This window comes from Urocitellus parryii, chromosome 5 (genome assembly GCF_045843805.1).
Source record: "Urocitellus parryii isolate mUroPar1 chromosome 5, mUroPar1.hap1, whole genome shotgun sequence".
Taxonomy (NCBI): Eukaryota; Metazoa; Chordata; class Mammalia; order Rodentia; family Sciuridae; genus Urocitellus; species Urocitellus parryii.
In genome coordinates, this window is record NC_135535.1 from 66,945,672 (window position 1) to 66,966,613 (window position 20,942).

At 53.1% G+C, this 20,942-nt stretch overlaps 1 protein-coding gene across 9 annotated transcripts in view; it reads left to right on the plus strand.

Annotated features, from left to right (window-relative positions):
- Kmt2d (lysine methyltransferase 2D) overlaps nt 1-20,942 on the plus strand; it is a 40,124-nt gene that overhangs the window by 1,310 nt on the left and 17,872 nt on the right. Inside the window, exons 1-34 of one of the 9 annotated variants that reach the window (XM_077798253.1) lie at nt 511-1,114; nt 5,284-5,369; nt 5,613-5,739; nt 5,912-6,135; nt 6,245-6,354; nt 6,546-6,708; nt 7,032-7,197; nt 7,291-7,405; nt 7,507-7,664; nt 7,872-8,017; nt 8,156-9,745; nt 9,837-10,945; nt 11,571-11,684; nt 12,034-12,144; nt 12,713-12,817; nt 13,521-13,702; nt 13,906-14,070; nt 14,171-14,280; nt 14,379-14,426; nt 15,215-15,430; nt 15,638-15,757; nt 15,847-15,960; nt 16,178-16,308; nt 16,392-16,539; nt 16,718-16,783; nt 16,952-17,062; nt 17,219-17,356; nt 17,450-17,534; nt 17,750-17,991; nt 18,087-18,160; nt 18,374-18,424; nt 18,541-20,349; nt 20,470-20,652; nt 20,727-20,863. In XM_077798253.1, coding sequence (XP_077654379.1) covers nt 5,321-5,369; nt 5,613-5,739; nt 5,912-6,135; nt 6,245-6,354; nt 6,546-6,708; nt 7,032-7,197; nt 7,291-7,405; nt 7,507-7,664; nt 7,872-8,017; nt 8,156-9,745; nt 9,837-10,945; nt 11,571-11,684; nt 12,034-12,144; nt 12,713-12,817; nt 13,521-13,702; nt 13,906-14,070; nt 14,171-14,280; nt 14,379-14,426; nt 15,215-15,430; nt 15,638-15,757; nt 15,847-15,960; nt 16,178-16,308; nt 16,392-16,539; nt 16,718-16,783; nt 16,952-17,062; nt 17,219-17,356; nt 17,450-17,534; nt 17,750-17,991; nt 18,087-18,160; nt 18,374-18,424; nt 18,541-20,349; nt 20,470-20,652; nt 20,727-20,863 — 8,417 coding nt within the window. In that variant the 5' untranslated portion in view covers nt 511-1,114; nt 5,284-5,320. Of the gene's footprint in view, nt 1-510; nt 1,115-5,283; nt 5,370-5,612; nt 5,740-5,911; nt 6,136-6,244; nt 6,355-6,545; nt 6,709-7,031; nt 7,198-7,290; nt 7,406-7,506; nt 7,665-7,871; nt 8,018-8,155; nt 9,746-9,836; nt 10,946-11,570; nt 11,685-12,033; nt 12,145-12,712; nt 12,818-13,520; nt 13,703-13,905; nt 14,071-14,170; nt 14,281-14,378; nt 14,427-15,214; nt 15,437-15,637; nt 15,758-15,846; nt 15,961-16,177; nt 16,309-16,391; nt 16,540-16,717; nt 16,784-16,951; nt 17,063-17,218; nt 17,357-17,449; nt 17,535-17,749; nt 17,992-18,086; nt 18,161-18,373; nt 18,425-18,540; nt 20,350-20,469; nt 20,653-20,726; nt 20,864-20,942 lie in introns of those variants that run through there. The other 8 variants (XM_026406994.2, XM_077798252.1, XM_077798254.1 and 5 more) reach the window with 8 other exon arrangements.

Sequence of the window (20,942 nt, forward strand, 5' to 3'; positions counted from 1 at the left end):
CCGGGCAAAAGGTCCCGGAGGATCCCACACCAGAGGCTTCACGAATCTCCGCGACTGCTGCCCAGATCTCGGGCCAGGAAATATCCCCTTCGCAGGAACCACCCTACCGGCCGAACAGGAGGCGGAGGGGGGGGGGAGAGGCGGAGCGGCGCCGCGCTGCACTACTTTCCTCTCCGGTTGCAAATGGCTGCCTCGTTCCCCACTTTCCGCTCAGTTTCCTGACCCCTTGGCGCCGGGAGCCGGGGTTGGGCCATGCACCTCTAGGCCCCCCGCGATCACAGCCAACTGGGGGTCAAGGGGGTGCCGCCGACCTGAGCCGGCCAGGCCGGGGGCGGGGCAGCTCCGGAGGCCAGAGGGGAAGGGAGGCGAGCGCAGGGCCTGGAGCGGCCGGAGGGGAGCGGGCAGAGGGCTCGCACCGCCCGCCCCTTCCTCTTCCTCGCCCACCTACCCTCCTCCCTTCCCCGGGGGGAGCAGAAGGTGGGGGACTCGAAGCCGAGCGCTCGGGGTCGAGGAGCCCGGCGCTGGGTGTGTGTCAGGTTCAACCCCGCGGCCCCGCCGGCTCCGCGTCGCGGTAGCTCGCGCGGCCCCGGGGCGCCGGCCGGGCGGGGAGAGGGGCTCGGCGCTGCTGTGAGGGTCTCACGTTCCATCCGGGCCCGGCGCGGGGCGGCGCGGCATTCCTTCCGGGCTGCTGGGGAGGCGCCTCGACGTTCCATCTGGAGAGCCTCGACGTTCCGCCCGAGCCCGGCGCGGGCGGCCGGGGCGCTGGCCGGGCCCTAGGACTGAGAGGCCGCCCGGCGACGCGGATGCGGAGCCTTCTTGCCCAAGATCAAAGCCACCGGTGCTCTCTTTGTGTCCGCTCGGGATTCGCCGCCCTGGGGCTGTCCATGGAAACCTAAACTGCTGGAACCCGAGGCAGAGAACCCCTCTTTGGCTTCTTGCTTTTTTTGGGGGGGTGGGGAGGGTGGCCACTCCGACCTGGATTTACCGTTCTTGGCCCCCCTAAGCCCCCCCGTGCGGGGGGCGACTGTGATCGCTCTGGCGGTTGGAGGTCGGGGAGCGGCCCGGGCTCTGGCCATGTTCTCGGATGAGGATTTCTGGATCGCCCTGTGAAGAGGTGAGTGAAGTCCTCCCGGCCAGGGCCCAGAAAGGGTTGGACTGGGGGCACAGCCAGATGGACTATCTTGGCCTGTGCTGGCCTTAGGTTGGAGAAGGGGGTGCCAGAGCTGGGGAGGGTTCTTTTGGCAGGGTCTGTCAGGGGAACCTGAGCCAGTCGTTAGGGCAGAATCGAGGCCTGGTGTCTTGGGGTGTGCCTCTTTAAAGACTGGGGGTTCAGGGAAACAGGGAGTTTGGGAACCTGTCCAGATAGTCTCTCTGCCCGTTTATTTTTGTGTTGGGGGGAGTTCCACCAAATTAAGACCCAGGCCATGGTGCCAGCACCAATCCCAGTCTGCTGCTTCTCCCCGCAGGGTTCCCGTGGGTCTTGGGACAGAACAACTTGGGATGGGGGGAGGGTGCCACTGCCAGGTCGGACTTACTGCCAGATTGGACTTTAAGGTTGTTCCTACTCAGCCAGGCACCAGTGCAGTCTCTGAGAAACTCAAGGAGCCCTAGGTCCTTCACCAGGTCTTCTTTACCTGGAGTAAAGGGGAGGGTGTGTGGATACTGACTAGTGTGATGAAGGGGTGACTGGTGAAGGAGGAGGAGGGGCTGGGGGTAGCTCTGGCCCTACTGTTCAACTTTAAACTACCCCTGCCTGGCAAAGTGACCCTAGCTAGGCCTACTGCTGTCTTAGCCTGCTTTGCCTCCCCTACTCCTGGGATGGACATAATCTCCAGGGGATTATAGAGGAGGCCGTGGAGATTTGTTTCCTGCGAATGTGGGCTGCAAAAAAATGGCTTTTGTCTCCTGCTTTCTCTGGGCCTTGTGTGGAGAGCTGGCTGCCCATGAGTCCCTAGCCAGTCCTGCAGACTCCTCCCAGACTTCTCCAACACTTTTCTGATTAAGGAATGCTAACTGGTCCTCTGATCCTATCCCAGTCCTGCAGAATAGGATGACTTGATTTGAACTTTTCTGCTGGAAGTCAGTGTGTCTAGCCCTAGCAAGTGGTGCTGGGAGAAGGGGTGTATATGCATGTGCAGGAGGTTGCAGCATGAGCCTTGCGCCTCTGACTCTGAACTCCCCAGCTAGGACAGCCTCTCTCACACCTGTCATGCTGCCCAGCAGGGATTTGGCCAGTGCGTTTTGCTCCTTCACTCAACCCCCTCCAACATGCATATGTATATACTGGATCTCTTTTGAGTTTGATCTTGGAAAGCAGAAAGTAGGGGTTTTGCCCTTGAACAATTTCTGAGGCGAGAGGTGGCACAGGGCTGGTGAAGTGAGGTAAGCTGTCAGCTGTGGTCTCTGCTAGTGCTTTCTGTGGAGGGTTCCTCCTGTCATCTGTCTCCAAACAGCTTTCTCAGATGGGAAGTTAGCAGTGGCTTCTCTTAGGTGTGGCAAATTCTAGGATGACCCAGGGACAGTGTGGAGGGTCTTCAGGGCCAGTATTGCCATTTGAGTCTTTCCTGGAGGGCTGACCCAAAATGGGGGTGGACAGAGGTGTGGTTTGATTCTCAGGCTGGGAACCAGGAAGTCCTGAGTCCTATTGAAGACTTGTTCACGCAAGGGCCTGTTTCAGCCTTTCACCTCTCCAAGCCTCTATTTCCCCTGTGGCTGGGAAAATGGAGTGAAAGCTGTTAGTCTGGGATGAGTGCAAGGAGGATAGTGGGTTGAGATAAATCCCTGCTTTTCTTGCTGTTTGTTTTGGGCCTTTTAGGCATAGCATTAAGGGGTATCAGCATAGTTTTACTTCATAGGTCAGAGGAAGCCTGCTAGGCATTATTCCACTTAGATTTAGGAAAAACCCCTTAGTGTATTAGTATGTCTGTGTTTACTGGCTGTGATTGATGGGGTGTGGGAACCTGTGCCTTTATTTCTTTAGATGTGTTCAGAGGCTTGAAGGTTGTGGAACTTAGCATTGAGGTGTAGATGCTGGATGGCAGGGGTGGGGAAGTAGGGATTGAGAGCTTAGGCTTCTTGGAGGTGCCTTTAGATTCTTTTTGGTACAATTTAGAGAACACTCTGCTCCTTGCTTCTTAATCTCTCATCTTCCATAGCTCCATGAATGGGACTCTTGACTATGGAGGACATTAGTATTCTGTTCCTCAAGACTGGACGAAGACTGGACGAAGGTGGTTTCTGTACCTTCTTGAACATTGCCAGCTGTACCAGCCTGAGAGGGCTGTGCTCGGGGGAGGGTAGAGGAATTTGTCCCTGTGGCCTTGTGTGAGGCGGTTCTCCTCCTACCCACTGTATTATCACTGTTATTTTTTATTTCTTCCTGTGTGTGACTCCTTTGACTTCAATTTTGAGAGCAGAGCTGGATCTTTGGGGAGGATCTTTGGAGCATGTAGTAGTAAGATACAGTAAGATGCAAACATAGAAAATTTTGAGGCCTTCTTGGACTTCTGGGGATGTCTAGGCCTTGAATGACTGAATAAGAAGAGGGACCTGGCTGGTACCCTGACCTCCAACTCCCACTTCCCACAGGTGGTTTCTAATGGCCCCTTGAAGTTCCTGAGCAACTTTTCTGTGAAACAGCCAGATGACCCACCCTGCTTTTTTTTTCAGGTGTGGTTGTGTAGCAGATTTGTGAAAGAAAGATGGTTTGAGAATGGAGATGACAGGCATCAGGTGATGCTTTATGTTACCTACCTAAGAGATTCTGAGTGGTGGGGGAAATGGCTCAGGAGAAGCATTTCCAGCATCTGGAAAAGGAAGTGTGATCTTAGGAAAGGAGGGACTGATAACTTGGTAATTAGGGAATTGATTTCCCAATCTTGAGCATCTTTGAGAGTTCCCCTGTCATTGAATCCTAAATTGTTGACTGGGGGATTTGCCATACAGTTTGAGAGGACAGGGTTGTTCTTATTAAGTTTGATCTAGTCACTGTTGTTAAAAAAGAGGAGTGAAAAAGGTGGGAGATGAATTTCTCAGACTCTTATTACTTGCAATTCTTTTTTTAGGACTCTCATACTCCATCTCTTAATCTCTAATTAAGAGAACGGTCTACCCTTCTCACTAACAGTTTATGGTACCTGTCCCTTTCTCCTTTCTTCTATAGGGTCCCTTTCCTATTGCTCATCTTTGTAATTCTTCTTATTCTTTACTCCTGTTTGTTTTTGTACTATGCTTAGTTCCCTCCGAGGTAAAGGAAAATATGCTCAAAGGTGTGTTTCAACTTTTTTTTTTTTTTGGTACAACTTTAGTGTGTTTTGTATGACTCTGGTACAGGCTGGTATATCTTAGAAGGGGGACTGGGGACCGTTACTTACACACACACACACAGACACACACCCAGTTTGTGTGGAAACCCTCTTTGCCGGAAGAGGAAGGAAACTGCTCTGCTCTGCTATGTCCTGCCCCATTTAGAACTCCTCCAAGTGGCAATGTGCTTCCTGAGACTACAACTCCCAGCATGCTTAGCCTCAGACCTGCCTACACATGCTCAGTAACTCTTCAGGCCCACTTCTGTTAACTACTGGGAACATCTCAGGAGGAAGGGCAGTTGGCGTTGTTAAGGGCAACGATCTGAGGCCTTCAGGCTGGGTGAGACCCAGGGTTTAGTTAGGGCAAGGGCAGAGCATTTGAGTGGATATTGGGGTTTCTTCTGTTGGGATTGAGTTGTCCTGGTTGAGACTAGTGGAAGTGGGAGAGATCCATCCACAGCTAGACTTTAGTTCTTGTAGTGGGCCCTATTTCTTGCAAGACCTTGGGACTCTGGCTCTGGGAGAGGGATTTTGGCTGGACTCAGACTTCAGGGTCAAAATTACCCCTAAGTTGGCACTGACAGGCCTTAGGATGGTGGTTGACATGAGGAAAAAGGACAGGGGATAGGACTCATAAGAAATCAGATGAGGCAAAGGGTGGTACTAGGTGTAAATTGGATGTGCTTCTAGTTAAATACTATTGCCCTGGGTTATAGAGGTGGCTAGAAATGGGAAAATGGAATAGATCCCCTGAGAGTCTAGAGTGGGAGAAGAGGGTATGTGTTTATCTGGGGAGAAAGTGGGATAAGGTTAGGAAGAATGATTTTCCTTGTCATTAATTTGGGAGTTTGTAGGTAAGACTTGGTTCTGATATCTGTAGGGTCTGGATACCATTAGCTGACTTCCTCCTAGGATTTTTGGGCAAGGGCTTTAGGGGAGATTTACTGGATACACAGATATCTCTTGACACTAACAGGTCTCCCCGAGAGGGCCCTGCCCCGTCGGAGAGAGGGATGGACAGCCAGAAGTCGCCTGGTGAGGATAAAGATTCAGAACCGGCAGGTGAGTAGGGCAAGTTTTGGGTTTGCTGAAAGCTTTTAGCTCTTTGTGGCAACCTTGTATTTCTGGCCCTGGCACAAGGACGTGAATTAAATCTGAGTAATAGACAACTAATTGAAGGACTTTGTTCTTCGAGACAAAAATCAAAATACCATCTCTCTGGTCCAGTGTGGGTTTTAGATAATCTCATGGTCTGGTGAGTGGACTTAGTATTAAATATGCGTGCCGCTCTTTCTGTTCATTCAGCTGATGGACCTGCAGCCTCCGAGGAGCCAGGTGCCACTGAGCCAGACCTTCCCAATCCACATGTGGGGGAGGTGTCTGTCCCCAGTTCTGGGAGTCCCAGACTTCAGGAGCCACCCCAGGGCTGCAGGTAACTCATTTGGGAGAAACAAGGATGTAAGGGCTCATAAGAATTTGATTTGAGAGTTTGGGGCTTTAAGGAAGAAGATTTAAAAAAAAAAATGAGTATTTGGGATGCATGGGCATGCCAGTTCCTGGGGTGCCAGGAGCCTAGCATGGTGCTGATGCTTGTGTCTCCACAGCGGGGGTCCAGTGCGGCGCTGTGCTCTCTGTAACTGCGGGGAGCCAAGTCTTCATGGGCAGCGGGAACTGCAACGCTTTGAGTTGCCATTTGACTGGCCCCGGTCTCCCGTGGTGTTACCTGGGGGGAACCCAGGACCCAGTGAGGCAGTGCTTCCCAGTGAGGATCTATCACAGATTGGTTTCCCTGAGGGCCTTACACCTGCCCACCTAGGAGAACCTGGAGGTAAGTGAGGGAGAGTAGGGCAGAAAACCACGTAAAGGGTGGGTAGTCATAAGCCAGGAGTCATCTTATTAACTCTTTCCTTTTTGTTTATCTCTTCCCACCTGTAAAGGGTCCTTCTGGGCACACCATTGGTGTGCTGCATGGTCAGCAGGCGTTTGGGGGCAAGAGGGCCCAGAACTATGTGGTGTGGACAAGGCCATCTTCTCAGGGATCTCACAGGTAGAGCTAAGGCTAGGGGATTGCAGAGGGGAAAGCAGGGCTGGGCTTGGAGAGAGTGGGAATGGCTGGTGGGATTCTGAGAGTTAGGGTAGAATGAGAAGGATGGTAGACATACTGGGGCAGAGTTAGTACTTAAAACTGCTCGTCTATAGAAAACTGGCTGGTCTGAGGATTTGTGTTCTTCCTGGCAGCGTTGCTCCCACTGCACCAGGCTCGGTGCCTCCATCCCTTGCCGTTCTCCTGGATGTCCACGGCTTTACCATTTCCCCTGTGCAACTGCCAGCGGTTCTTTCTTATCCATGAAAACACTGCAACTGCTTTGCCCGGAACACAGTGAGGGGGCTGCACATCTGGGTGAGAAATCTTATCCTTTGGACAGAGAGCAAATGAGGGGCCAAGTCTGCCTCACATTTTGGTATTCTGTAGAGCACTTCTCAAATCTGTAATTATACACCATCAGTCTGCCCCACTAAAATATGTGTGAACTTTGTGAGCATGGGGTATTTGCTTGTCTCATTTACCATAGTGTCCACAGTGCCTAGAATAGTACCTGGCATATTTTGAGCCAGTACTCAGTAAACTATGTTATACATTTATTCTGTGCCCATGGAATACCTGTTATGTACCTGGTAAGGAATCTGCAGCTGACCTGTGTTGTCTGTCTCTTCCCTCTGCAGAGGAGGCTCACTGTGCAGTATGTGAGGGACCAGGGGAATTATGTGACCTGTTCTTCTGTACCAGCTGTGGGCATCACTATCATGGGGCCTGCTTGGATACTGCTTTGACTCCCCGCAAGCGTGCTGGCTGGCAGTGCCCTGAATGCAAAGTGTGCCAAGCCTGCAGGTAAGACTAGGAAGACAAGAGGGAAGCAGAACACGGGCTAAGGTAGAAAATGAGGGCAGGTAGGACCTCATAATGTGCCCTGCACCCCTGCAGGAAACCTGGGAATGACTCTAAGATGTTGGTCTGTGAGACTTGTGACAAAGGATATCATACCTTCTGCTTAAAACCACCCATGGAGGAACTGCCTGCTCACTCTTGGAAGTGTAAGGTGAGTGTCTCTGATTCTGCCTCTACAGCATCCCTAGAGTATTCCTATGGTGACCAGTTCTGTCAGTTTGACCAATGCCTGTTTTGCCTATTCCCTTCTAGGCATGTCGGGTATGCCGGGCCTGTGGAACAGGTTCAGCAGAGCTGAATCCCAACTCTGAGTGGTTTGAGAACTACTCACTCTGTCACCGCTGTCACAAAGCCCAGGGAGGTCAACCTATCAGTTCTGTTGCTGAGCAGCATTCTCCTGTCTGTAGCAGGTAAGTGGTGTGAACTGGTTGAGATTGGGATTGGGGGGTGGTCAGAAGGATTGAGATTGGCAGAGGCCATGTTAAAGCATTGGCTTTTAGAGGAGAGCCCTAAAGGGGGCAGCACAATCCACAGTATTCACGCATCACCCCAGTGTGCTCTCTAGGAATTGTTAGCTGGTGAGAGCCACAGTGCCTGCTCCCCTGTACCCTCTGCAGATTTTCACCCCCAGAGCCTGGCGATATCCCCACTGATGAGCCCGATGCTCTGTGCGTTGCATGCCAAGGGCAGCCAAAGGGTGGGCACGTGACCTCTATGCAACCCAAGGAATCGGGGCCCCTGCAATGTGAAGCCAAACCACTAGGTGAGTAGGGTTTGAGGGTCCCTGAAATTAATCCCCCTTTATTCTGTGGTAAGAAACAGATTTTCCTTTGCTTTAAACATTTTACTTTCTGTGCAGTAAATCTGAGCTAGATGGGAGTTTTGTGTGTTGTGTCTGCAGGGAGAGCAGGGGCCCAACCTGAGTCCCGGTTGGAGACCACCCTAAATGAGGAGATGCCACTGCTGCCCCCACCTGAGGAGTCACCCTTGTCCCCACCACCTGAGGAATCACCCACGTCCCCACCTCCTGAAGCCTCACGCCTGTCCCCGCCGCCTGAGGAATCACCTGCTTCCCCATCGCCTGAGATGTCACGAGTGTCCTCTCCACCTGAGGAATCACCCCTTTCCCCACCGCCTGAAGAATCTCCTCTGTCTCCCCCACCTGAATCATCACCTTTTTCTCCACTGGAAGAGTCGCCCTTCTCTCCACCAGAAGCATCACCCCCATCTCCCTCACTTGAGACGCCCTTGTCCCCACCACCTGAAGCATCACCCCTGTCTCCACCATTTGAGGAGTCTCCCTTGTCACCCCCACCTGAAGAATTGCCCAGTTCCCCACCACCTGAGGCATCTCGCCTGTCTCCACCACCTGAGGAGTCACCTATGTCCCCTCCACCTGAAGAGTCACCCATGTCTCCACCACCTGAGGCATCTCGTCTGTTCCCACCATTTGAAGAGTCTCCCTTGTCCCCTCCACCTGAAGAGACTCCCTTGTCTCCACCTCCTGAGGCTTCACGCCTGTCCCCACCCCCTGAGGACTCACCCATGTCTCCACCACCTGAAGACTCACCTATGTCCCCCCCACCTGAGGTATCATGCCTGTCTCCACTGCCTGAGGTATCACACTTATCCCCCCTACCTGAGGTGTCACGCCTGTCCCCACCACCTGAGGAATCTCCCTTGTCTCCTCCACCTGAGGAGTCCCCCACGTCACCTCCACCTGAGGCTTCACGCCTATCCCCACCACCTGAGGACTCGCCCACATCTCCACCACCTGAAGATTTATCTGCTTCTCCACCACCGGAGGACTCGCTCATGTCCCTGCCACCGGAGGAGTCACCCCTGTCGCCACTGCCTGAGGAGCTGAGACTCTGCCCCCGGCCTGAGGAGCCACACCTGTCCCCACAGCCTGAGGAGCCCCAACTTTGTTCCCAGTCTGAGAAGCTGCACCTGTCCCTGCAGCCTGAGGAGCCGAGACTCTGTCCCCAGCCTAAGGAGCTGCACCTGTCCCCACGGTCTGAGGAGCCGCACCTGTCCCCACAGCCTGAGGAGCCGCACCTGTCCCCACGGCCTGAGGAGCCATGTTTGTCCCCTGTGCTTGAGGAGCCATGTCTATCCTCTCAGCCTGAGAAACTACACCTATCTCCTGTGACTGAGGAACCATGCTTATCCCCTCAGCCTGAGGAATTGCTTACCCTCCAGCCTGAGGAGCCCCACCAGTCGCCTATGCCTGAGGAGCCAGGCCTGACCCCCCAGCTTGAGGAACCATGCCGATCCCTTCAGCCTGAACAGCCTCCTGAGGACCCACACCTGTGCCCTGCATCTGAGGAGTTGCCCTTGTTTCCCCCACCTGGGGAGCCTCCCTTGTCCCCCTTGCTTGGAGAGCCGGCCCTGTCTGAGCCTGGGGAACCACCTCTATCCCCTCTACCTGAGGAGATGCCCATTTCCCCATCAGGGGAGCCATCCTTGTCACCTCAGCTGATGCCATCAGGTAAGGGGAGGTTAGTGCCTGTTTACTCTGGGACAGTCTTAACTCTTTATGGCACATCTAATCTAGAGCTTCTCTTTTTTCTTCCTCCCAGATCCTCTTCCTCCTCCACTGTCACCCATTATTCCAGCTGCAGCCCCACCAGCCCTGTCTCCTTTGGGGGAGTTAGAGTACCCCTTTGGTGCCAAAGGGGACAGTGATTCTGAGTCACCATTGGCTGCCCCCATCCTAGAGACACCCATCAGCCCTCCACCGGAAGCTAATTGCACCGACCCTGAGCCTGTGCCCCCAATGATCCTTCCCCCATCTCCAGGCTCTCCAATGGGACCTGCTTCTCCCATCCTGATGGAACCGCTTGCTCCACAGTGTTCTCCACTTCTTCAGCATCCCCTCCCTCTTCCAGACTCCCCTCCTTCCCAGTGCTCCCCTCCTGCTCTGCCACTGTCCATTCCCTCCCCATTGAGTCCCATGGGAAAGGCAATGGATATCTCAGATGAGGCTGAGTTGCACGAGATGGAGACTGAGAAAGGCCCAGAACCTGAGTGCCCAGCCTTGGAACCCAGTGCCACCAGTCCTCTCCCTTCCCCCATGGGGGACCTTTCCTGCCCTGCCCCTAGCCCTGCCCCAGCTCTAGATGACTTCTCCGGCTTGGGGGAAGACACAGCGCCTCTGGATGGGACTGATGCTCCTGGTTCACAGCCAGAGGCTGGACAGACCCCTGCCAGTTTGGCTAGTGAACCTAAAGGTTCCCCTGTGCTCCTGGACCCCGAGGAGCTGGCCCCTGTGACCCCTATGGAGGTCTATGGCCCAGAATGCAAGCAGGCAGGGCAAGGATCACCCTGTGAAGAACAAGAGGAGCCCCGTGTACCAGTGGCCCCCATACCACCCACTCTCATCAAATCTGACATTGTTAATGAGATCTCTAATCTGAGCCAGGGCGATGCCAGTGCCAGTTTTCCTGGCTCAGAGCCCCTGCTGGGTTCTCCTGACCCTGAGGGGGGTGGCTCCTTGTCCATGGAGCTGGGGGTATCTACGGATGTTAGTCCAGTTCGAGATGAGGGCTCCCTGCGACTCTGTACCGACTCACTGCCAGAGACTGATGACTCACTATTGTGTGATGCTGGGACAGCTATCAGCGGAGGCAAAGCTGAGGGGGACAAGGGGCGGCGGCGCAGCTCCCCAGCCCGTTCCAGAATCAAACAGGTGAGGGGGCTATGCAGCCACCGTATGTGGTCAAGGTCACAATACTGTGAGAAGTACAGTCATTTGCCACTGATAACCTTCACAATTGGTTTACTGAATCCCAGGCTTGTAGAGATGCTTTAGTCCAACTTCATATTTTACTAAAGAGAATACTGATACATAGAGTGGGCAGATGATTTACCTAGGCTCTTGGTCACTTAGTAGGAGAACTGGAATCAGAAACTTGGGTCTCTCAAGTCACTATTTTGTCTCCTTGGATCATGTTGGTCACTTTTTTTTTTTTTATTTCAATTGTAGATGGACACAGTACCTTTATTTTATTTATATATATATATTTTTTGTGGTACTGAGGATTGAACCTGGTGCCTCATACATGCTAGGCAAGCACTCCCTCACTGAACCATAACCCCAATCCCCTGGTCACTCTTTCTTGAAAGAGGGTAATTGGTGTGGGCCAGAGCAACTACTTGTTGATATTTGGGAGCTTGACTTTTCCCTGCTCTAAGTGGGGCTCCTGGGTTTAATTACTAGTCATACTCTGTCATTTGTCTCTTCTCTTTGAGCATGTGGATCCAACACACGAGTCCTTGACTTTTTCTTGTAATCATCCTCTTCCCACACTCAGGGTCGCAGCAGTAGTTTCCCAGGAAGACGCCGGCCTCGAGGAGGAGCACATGGAGGACGAGGGAGAGGACGGGCCCGGCTAAAATCAACCACTTCTTCCATTGAGACTCTGGTAGTAAGGAGAGGACTCCCATTCCTCAAGCATGCTTCACCTGGCCCCTTCAAAATTAAACACCCTTTATATCATGCCAGTCCCCTGTATGCTAGCCTATTAGCCTGTTAGCCTAAGGTTTGTCTGGCTAGTTTGTACTCCTGTCTGTGTACTTGGTCCCTAGTCTGCTCTGAAATCCTTGCCATTGAGCTGAGGCCCAGATTGGGAGTTGGGATATTGTTCTTCCTCTTAGATCTGGCATCTGGCTTTCATCTAGCCAAGGGTTCACCCCTCCTTCCCCAGTGCCAAAGAGGGAAACACCTTATTTGGGATAGACTTATTTTCCTCACTTTCACAACTCTCTGCCTATAAGGTGGCTGATATTGATAGCTCTCCCAGCAAGGAGGAGGAGGAAGAAGATGATGACACCATGCAAAATACTGTGGTTCTTTTTTCCAACACAGACAAATTTGTTCTAATGCAGGTATTATACTTGTGGTAGTCTTATCCCCAGCAGTGTATATGTGTGTGTGTGTGTGTGTGTGTTTTGGTGAGATGGGGGAAATCATGTACCTATTGCTGGGGATACCCAGCTAATAAGAAAGTAAGTGGACAATAAATTAATTCCATGTAGCAGTAAGAAAGGCAAAAATGATCTTTGCCCTGTCGAAGCTTATTGTTTAGGGGGAGCTTACATATGTTCTCACCTGAATAATCTTGAAGCAGACAGACTTCTATCACATATGTGACTCTCCCCTGACCAGTCTTTATTCCATTTTACCTTCCTATAATTTTTTCATACCATTACATATGCTGAAGTTTATAAACTCAAGTTACTTATTAGGTGAGTGAGACATTCTAGGGAGGCATAGTTCCTAAGGGTTGAAAAGGAGGAGCTGGGGTCCTGAGGTGGCCCTGTAAGTGTCACAGTACTGTGGAGTGGGCTTCTGATTTCCTGGCTTCTTGGTCTAAGGTTAAGTGTTCTAGTAGTTAGCTGGGACAGGCAAAATAAGGAGATCTGCTTGAACATTGAGACTTCTTTGTTTCTACAGGACATGTGTGTGGTATGTGGCAGCTTTGGTCGGGGGGCAGAGGGCCACCTCCTGGCCTGTTCACAGTGCTCTCAGTGCTATCACCCTTACTGTGTCAACAGCAAGGTGAGTTCAGGACCCAAGAGGTGTGGACTAGGGAACAGGGTCAGTTCTTTCTTACTTAATCTCCTGCCCTGGCCACAGTACCTCTTAAAATGACCATTGCTCTGGAAGTTATTCATCAGTCACCCGGGGCTATTAAGTTTATTTTGGTGAAAAGTCTTTTGGAAATTATGGAAGACTTTATAGTTTCTTTGTGGTAGACCAAAACGTGGTGGCATAATTCAATCCATTACATTAAACAATGACAACTTTACTAGTATAAATCATGGTGTAGTCTGGAGTTATAATATAAAATCAAACTATAAGATGTCTCCACAAAGAGAAAGCAGTGTTTTGATCTAAGTGTGTATGGTCATTTTTAGTTTGTCAATAATATTAATTTATGATTTAATTCATGGTTAGCACTTGTTTTAGTAACAGGTTCTAAATATTCAAGAAAATTGAGGCAAGTGTGGTTTTCTGACTAGTGAAGGATTGCTTTTCCACACTTGTTGTGAGGTAGTAGCTGGTGAGGCTGTTCTGTGATTGACAGAGATCCCAGGAAGCCTGTTTAGAGTCACCGTTTTCAGGGGTGAGGGTGCTCTGTATAAGCCTACCTGTGCTCAAGTGGAAGTCTGACTTGTACTGGGGTTCCTCCAGCCCCATCAATATAAGTCCCCCTCCTCCTTCACACCCCAAGAAATCCCCCTCTTTTACATTACACTAGATTACTAAGGTGATGCTGCTAAAGGGCTGGCGTTGTGTGGAGTGTATCGTGTGTGAGGTGTGTGGCCAGGCCTCTGACCCTTCACGTCTGCTGCTCTGTGATGACTGTGACATTAGTTACCACACATACTGCCTGGACCCCCCACTGCTCACCGTGCCCAAGGGTGGCTGGAAGTGCAAGTGGTAAGGAGACCTGGGTCTTCTGAGGAGCCTGGGGCTTGAGAGGATGGGGCATTTGGGCCTTAGATGTTAGAATGGGTGTGATGTTGCATATGTGACAGAGATTGAATTTAGGAGGCATGCTGCTTATTTGGTTCTCTGAGGGGGGTGCCTTTCCTTGACTTGGGTAGGTTAGGTGTTGAGGGTCTATCTTTCTACTCCATCAGGTGTGTGTCTTGTATGCAGTGTGGGGCCGCTTCCCCTGGCTTCCACTGTGAATGGCAGAATAGCTATACACACTGTGGGCCCTGTGCCAGCCTGGTAACCTGCCCTATCTGTCATGCACCATATGTTGAAGAGGACCTGTTAATTCAATGCCGCCATTGTGAACGGTGAGAGCATCCCTTTACCCTTGTGTCAGTCCCACTTCTCTGTTGTCAGCCTGGCATTGCCTGTGCTCTCATCACCCCTGTCTTGTCTCTGTTCTCCCAGGTGGATGCATGCTCGCTGCCAGAGCCTACTCACTGAGGATGATGTGGAGCAGGCAGCTGATGAGGGCTTTGACTGTGTCTCCTGCCAGCCCTATGTGGTAAAGCCTGTGGGTGAGTACCAGTTGCTGGGGGGGCAAGGAGGAGACAAAATATGGGTATTTGGTTTTAGGACAGTGCCTAAGCTACCTGCTTGGTTCTTCCCTCCACAGTGCCTGTTGCCCCTCCAGAGTTGGTGCCTATGAAGGTGAAAGAGCCAGGTGAGTCCCAGAAATTTTGCATGCCAGAGGAAACCTTCAGTACCACACACTTTAGCTCCAACCCCCTAACTTAATTTTCTCATTTTATTTTTATTTTTTAAAAATGTTTATTTAGTCGTAGATGTTTTTGTGGTGCTGAGGATTGAACCCAGTGCCTCACACATGCCAGGCAAGCACTTTACCACTGAGCTTCAGCCTCAGCCCCATCATTTTCTCATTTTAAGAGGAGAAGGTAGATCCAGGGAGGTTGAGTGTCCTGCCCATAGTCTCCTAGTAAGTTAGTGGCAAATTTATGACTAGAAGCAAAGTACCTCCAGTTTATTGAACATTGTTCTGTTTACCAGGAAATATGACCTATCTTTACTCCCAGAATTTTATCTCTAGAGAGCACAACTCTTTCTTCCTCCTTGAATGGGTTGGGGACCATCTCTTCCATCATGATGTGGATACTACTTCTGGCATCTGGGGTACTATGTGCTGGCAGTCAGTAAGTAGGGACCCTTTTGGTCCCTGGACAGCTAGAGAATCTAATTGGTGAAATTGGGGTTAATCCTGAGTAAAGTCAGGCTTCTGCAATGGCAGTCCCCTCTCTAGATTCCCCTGGGTCACTGACAGAGAACTCAGGCTTCAATCAGTGCCCCTTTTTGGACTTTTTTCCCTAGCCCTCAGATCCCAGGGTGGACTTTTTGTCTGCTTTTTGTCTCAGCAGGAGACATAGGTTGAAACTTGGAGTTCTAGTTTCCCTTGGGCTTCTGTCCACAGCTCACATACTTTTCCTCCTTGTACAGAGCCCCAGTACTTTCGCTTCGAAGGTGTGTGGCTGACAGAAACAGGCATGGCTGTGCTGCGTAACCTGACCATGTCACCACTGCACAAGCGGCGCCAGAGGCGAGGCCGTCTGGGCCTCCCAGGCGAAGCAGGGCTGGAGGGTTCTGAGCCCTCTGATGCCCTTGGCCCTGATGACAAGAAGGATGGGGACCTGGATACCGACGAGCTGCTCAAGGGTGAAGGTTGGGCCAGAAATCTCAGGGAACACACGGGAGTTGGGCTATTGAGTGGGGTCCATGTTGCTACTCCAAGTCACCTTCCAGCACTGTTGGTCTTATCTAGGTGATTCTGTGGCAAGGTACTAGGTTCTCTGGGGCAGGATAACAAGGGTAAACGGGCCCATGCCTCTGATCTACCTCCGTCGCCTCTGTCATCATATGCAGGTGGTGTGGAACACATGGAGTGTGAAATTAAACTAGAGGGCCCTGCAAGCCCTGATGTGGAACCTGGCAAAGAAGAGACTGAAGAAAGCAAAAAACGCAAGCGCAAACCCTATCGGCCTGGTAAGGCCCTGGGATGGGGAGGTGGGATGGGAAGGACAGTTTAACAGGTCCCTCAGCGGCTACTTATCCTCAGCTCCACCTCCTCATAGGCATTGGTGGTTTCATGGTGCGACAACGGAAATCCCACACACGCGTGAAAAAGGGGCCTGCTGCACAGACGGAGGTGTTGAGTGGGGATGGGCAGCCCGACGAGGGTGAGACGGGTGAGGGCACCAGTGGGGCCTGGGAGAAGGTGGGGATCATAGCACCCACAGAACAATGCCAGGGAGGCCCAGGGTGGGGACTTGCTGCAAGGGCCAAGTGGGTGTTGGGCCCAGTTGATTTTAGGGGAGAGAGTAGGTAGAAAGTATTTTTTAGTCCAGTTGGGTACACGATACCCAGTGTTCCCAGAGATCCAGAGCCTTCTCATTCTGTCCACAGTGATGCCTACTGATCTGCCTGCAGAGGGCTCCATGGAACAGAACCTCGCTGATGGGGATGAGAAGAAGAAGCAGCAGCGGCGAGGGCGCAAGAAAAGCAAACTAGAGGATATGTTCCCTGTTTACCTGCAGGTGGGTCTCAGGCTCTGAGGGGCAAGGGAGGTATCTGTACATGTAAGGCATCAAGAGCCTGTTTCTTCTGACTCCTATCATAGGAAGCCTTCTTTGGGAAGGAGCTGCTGGACCTGAGCCGGAAGGCCCTTTTTGCAGTTGGGGTGAGCCGGCCAACCTTTGGGCTAGGAACCCCAAAAGCCCGTGGGGATGGAGGCTCAGATAGGAAGGAGCTCACCACTTCACAGAAAGGTTAGTTCTTTATGAGTGAAATGATCTGAGGGGATCCAACTTGCCTTTTGCTTAGGAGCTGGTGGGTGTTTGCCAGGGAAGGGGCTAGCCTCCAGCAGTTAAGGGTATGCCAAAGGCCCTGGCTGGTGAAGCTGGAGAATAACGCATCTCTGATTGGAGTGGGGCCTATTGCTTATAGGAGATGATGGTCCAGATGTTGCAGATGAAGAATCCCGTGGCCCCGAGGGCATGGCTGATATACCAGGTAAGGGCCGCTGGGTGGACTGTGCTTCTGTCAGTTAGCTCTGCCCTTGAGCACTGTCAGGGTTGGAGGCTGGAAGTTGTTCCATACCTTTCTGCAGTTCAGGATGGCCAGTGTGGTACCTTCATATCTCCATGGCCTTGGCTGATGGGTTTCTCCTGATAATTGCAGGACCTGAGGATGGAGGTGTAAAGGCATCCCCTGTGCCCAGTGACCCTGAGAAGCCAGGCACCCCAGGTGAAGGGATGCTTAGCTCTGACTTAGACAGGATTCCTACAGAAGGTGAGGCTTATAAGGGTTGTATTTTTTCATGTCCCACTCATGGGATGATCTTCTCTGGTGGGAAGTCCTGGGTACCCTCTCTGGCCATGACCATTTGTTGACCTGTGGTGACCCTTCCCTTCTTCCTCAGCAGCATCCTTTATCATTCCCCCACAGAACTGCCCAAGATGGAGTCCAAGGATCTGCAGCAGCTCTTCAAGGATGTCCTGGGTTCTGAACGAGAGCAGCATCTGGGCTGTGGAACCCCTGGCCTAGAAGGCAGCCGTACGCCACTGCAGAGGCCCTTTATCCAAGGTGATATGGAGTGGGGAGTGGCCAAGGGATAAATAAGCTTGCTCCCAGAGTAGTCCAGTCACTCCCTTTTCTCTGATCCTATCCCTCTTGTAGGTGGACTCCCTCTGGTCAATCTCCCCTCCAGCAGCCCAATGGACTCCTATCCGGGCCTCTGTCAGTCCCCGTTCTTGGATTCTAGGTTGGTATCTATGCTTAATCTCTGTGGGCAGTTCCTGTTATCCTTTCCCTCCAACTAGGTCCATATCTTGGCTTGGACTTCTGGGTCACTATAGCAATACTTCCCCTGCTCTTTTCATTCCCTTGTTAATGTCCTTCCTCTATTGGGGCAGGGCGGTGGCCTGGTGGGGGACTTGGCATCCCTGCCCACTGTGACTCTCTGCCCCTGCGCCCCAGGGAGCGCGGGGGCTTCTTTAGCCCAGAACCCGGTGAGCCAGACAGCCCTTGGACAGGCTCAGGGGGCACCACACCCTCCACCCCCACCACCCCCACCACAGAGGGTGAGGGCGACGGGCTCTCCTATAATCAACGGAATCTGCAGCGCTGGGAGAAGGACGAGGAGTTGGGCCAGCTCTCTACCATCTCACCTGTGCTCTATGCCAACATTAACTTTCCAAATCTCAAGCAAGATTACCCAGGTACCTGTGGGTCAAGGGCAAGGGAAACAACTTGGCAGCCTGGCAGGTGGAGCGGTCAGCTGCTAAGTCTCTGACTCAATCCCTCTGCCCTCCAGATTGGTCTAACCGTTGCAAACAAATCATGAAGCTCTGGAGAAAGGTTCCAGCTGCTGACAAAGCCCCCTATCTGGTGAGACAGAAAGGAGCATGGGCCAGCCTTGGAATTGAGGTGGAGGGGAGGTATCTATGGAATATTTACCATAGATCTTTCCATTCCCTATCCCTAAAGAAGCTGGGCCAAGAGGGACCAGCTTATGGGTAGGGAGTGTGAGTTACATCATGAGGGATGAGGATTAAGTTTGAGACTCAGTGCTAGGCCTATGTTGTGTCTTACATTCCTCAGCAAAAGGCCAAAGATAACAGAGCGGCTCACCGCATCAACAAGGTGCAGAAGGTGAGTTGGGGCTGGGCCGGTCCAAGTCATTGAAATCCCATAGTGGATGGCCCATCTAGGGTCATGGGGCCTGCTTACAGCAGCCTGACTGCTCTGTGCCTGGTCTCTCCCTGTAGCAGGCTGAGAGCCAGATCAACAAGCAGACCAAGGTGGGCGACATAGCCCGTAAGACTGATCGACCGGCCCTTCATCTCCGCATTCCCCCTCAGCCAGGAGCACTGGGCAGTCCGCCCCCTGCCGCGGCCCCCACCATTTTCATTGGCAGTCCCACTACCCCCGCCGGCTTGTCTACCTCTGCGGACGGGTTCCTGAAGCCACCAGTGGGCACGGTGCCCGGCCCCGACTCGCCCGGTGAGCTCTTCCTCAAGCTCCCGCCCCAGGTGCCTGCCCAAGTGCCTTCGCAGGACCCCTTTGGACTGGCCCCTGCCTACACCCTGGAGCCCCGCTTCCCTGTGGCACCACCCACTTATCCCCCCTATCCGAGTACGACTGGGGCCCCTGCGCAGCCCCCGATGTTGGGCGCCTCATCTCGTCCTGGGACTGGTCAGCCAGGAGAATTCCGCACTACCCCACCTGGCACCCCTCGACATCAGCCCTCCACGCCTGACCCCTTCCTCAAACCCCGCTGCCCCTCACTGGACAACCTGGCTGTCCCTGAGAGCCCAGGAGTAGTGGGAGGCAAGGCTTCTGAGCCCTTGCTCTCACCCCCATCTTTTGGGGAGTCCCGGAAGGCCCTAGAGGTGAAGAAAGAAGAACTTGGGGCATCCTCTCCTAGCTATGGACCACAAAACCTGGGCTTTGTTGACTCACCCTCCTCAGGCCCTCACCTGGGTGGCCTGGAGTTGAAGGCACCTGATGTCTTCAAAGCCCCCCTGACCCCTCGGGCATCTCAGGTAGAGCCCCAGAGCCCAGGTCTGGGCCTACGGCCTCAGGAGCCACCCTCTTCCCAGGCTTTGGCCCCTTCTCCTCCCAGTCACCCAGACATCTTTCGCCCTAGTCCCTACCCTGATCCATATGCCCAGCCCCCATTGACTCCTCGGCCCCAGCCACCACCTCCTGAGAGCTGCTGTGCCCTGCCCCCTCGCTCACTGCCCTCTGACCCTTTCTCCCGAGTGCCCGCCAGTCCTCAGTCCCAGTCCAGCTCCCAGTCCCCATTAACTCCTCGTCCTCTGTCTGCTGAAGCTTTCTGCCCATCCCCTGTTACCCCTCGCTTCCAGTCCCCTGACCCTTATTCTCGCCCACCCTCACGCCCTCAGTCCCGTGACCCATTTGCCCCTTTGCATAAGCCACCCCGACCCCAGCCCCCTGAAGTTGCCTTTAAGGCTGGGCCTCTAGCCCACACTCCTCTGGGGGCGGGGGGCTTCCCAGCAGCCCTGCCCTCAGGGCCAGCAGGTGAGCTCCATGCCAAGGTCCCAAGTGGACAGCCCCCCAATTTCGCCCGCTCCCCTGGAACGGGTGCATTTGTGGGCACCCCCTCTCCCATGCGTTTTACTTTCCCTCAGGCAGTAGGGGAGCCTTCCCTAAAGCCCCCTGTCCCTCAGCCTGGTCTCCCTCCACCCCATGGGATCAACAGCCATTTTGGGCCCAGCCCCACCTTGGGCAAGCCACAAAGCACAAACTACACAGTAGCCACGGGGAACTTCCATCCATCAGGCAGTCCGCTGGGGTCCAACAGTGGGTCCACAGGGGAGGGTTATGGGCTGTCCCCACTACGCCCTGCATCAGTTCTGCCACCACCTGCACCCGATGGATCCCTCTCCTACCTGTCCCATGGAGCCTCACAGCGGGCAAGCATCACCTCTCCAGTTGAAAAGCAAGACCCAGGGTCTACAATGAGTAGCTCTTTGGCAGCACCTGATCTCCCAGGTACCCAGGACTCAGGCATGTCCAACCTCAGCCAGACAGAACTGGAGAAACAACGGCAGGTGAGTGAATATCCCACAGCTGAGCTCTGCCCCCCAGCTCCTGCCTATCTCTATATCTTCTGTGCCAGGCCCATGATTGGAATAGAATGGGTTCACTCCTTTTCTCCATTTTCTGTACAGCGCCAGCGGCTACGGGAGTTGCTAATTAGGCAGCAGATCCAGCGCAATACCCTGCGGCAGGAGAAGGAAACGGCTGCAGCGGCTGCAGGTGCAGCAGGGCCCCCAGGCAGCTGGGGTGCTGAGCCCAGCAGCCCTGCCTTTGAGCAGCTGAGTCGAGGCCAGACCCCTTTTACTGGAGCCCAGGTAAATAACATGCATGGGGTGGCAGGGCCAGGGAAATGGAAGTGGCTCCAGTTTCATCTACTTCTCTCTTCTAGGACAAGAGCAGCCTTGTGGGGTTACCTCCGAGCAAGCTAGGTGGCCCCATCCTTGGGCCTGGAGCCTTCCCTACCGATGAACGACTATCTCGGCCACCTCCACCAGCCACACCTTCTTCTTTGGACATGAACAGCCGGTGAGGCTCTAGGGGTTCCCTGGGAATAAACTAAGGGGACATATTTTATCGCCATTGTATACTCTGATTTTCCTTTTTT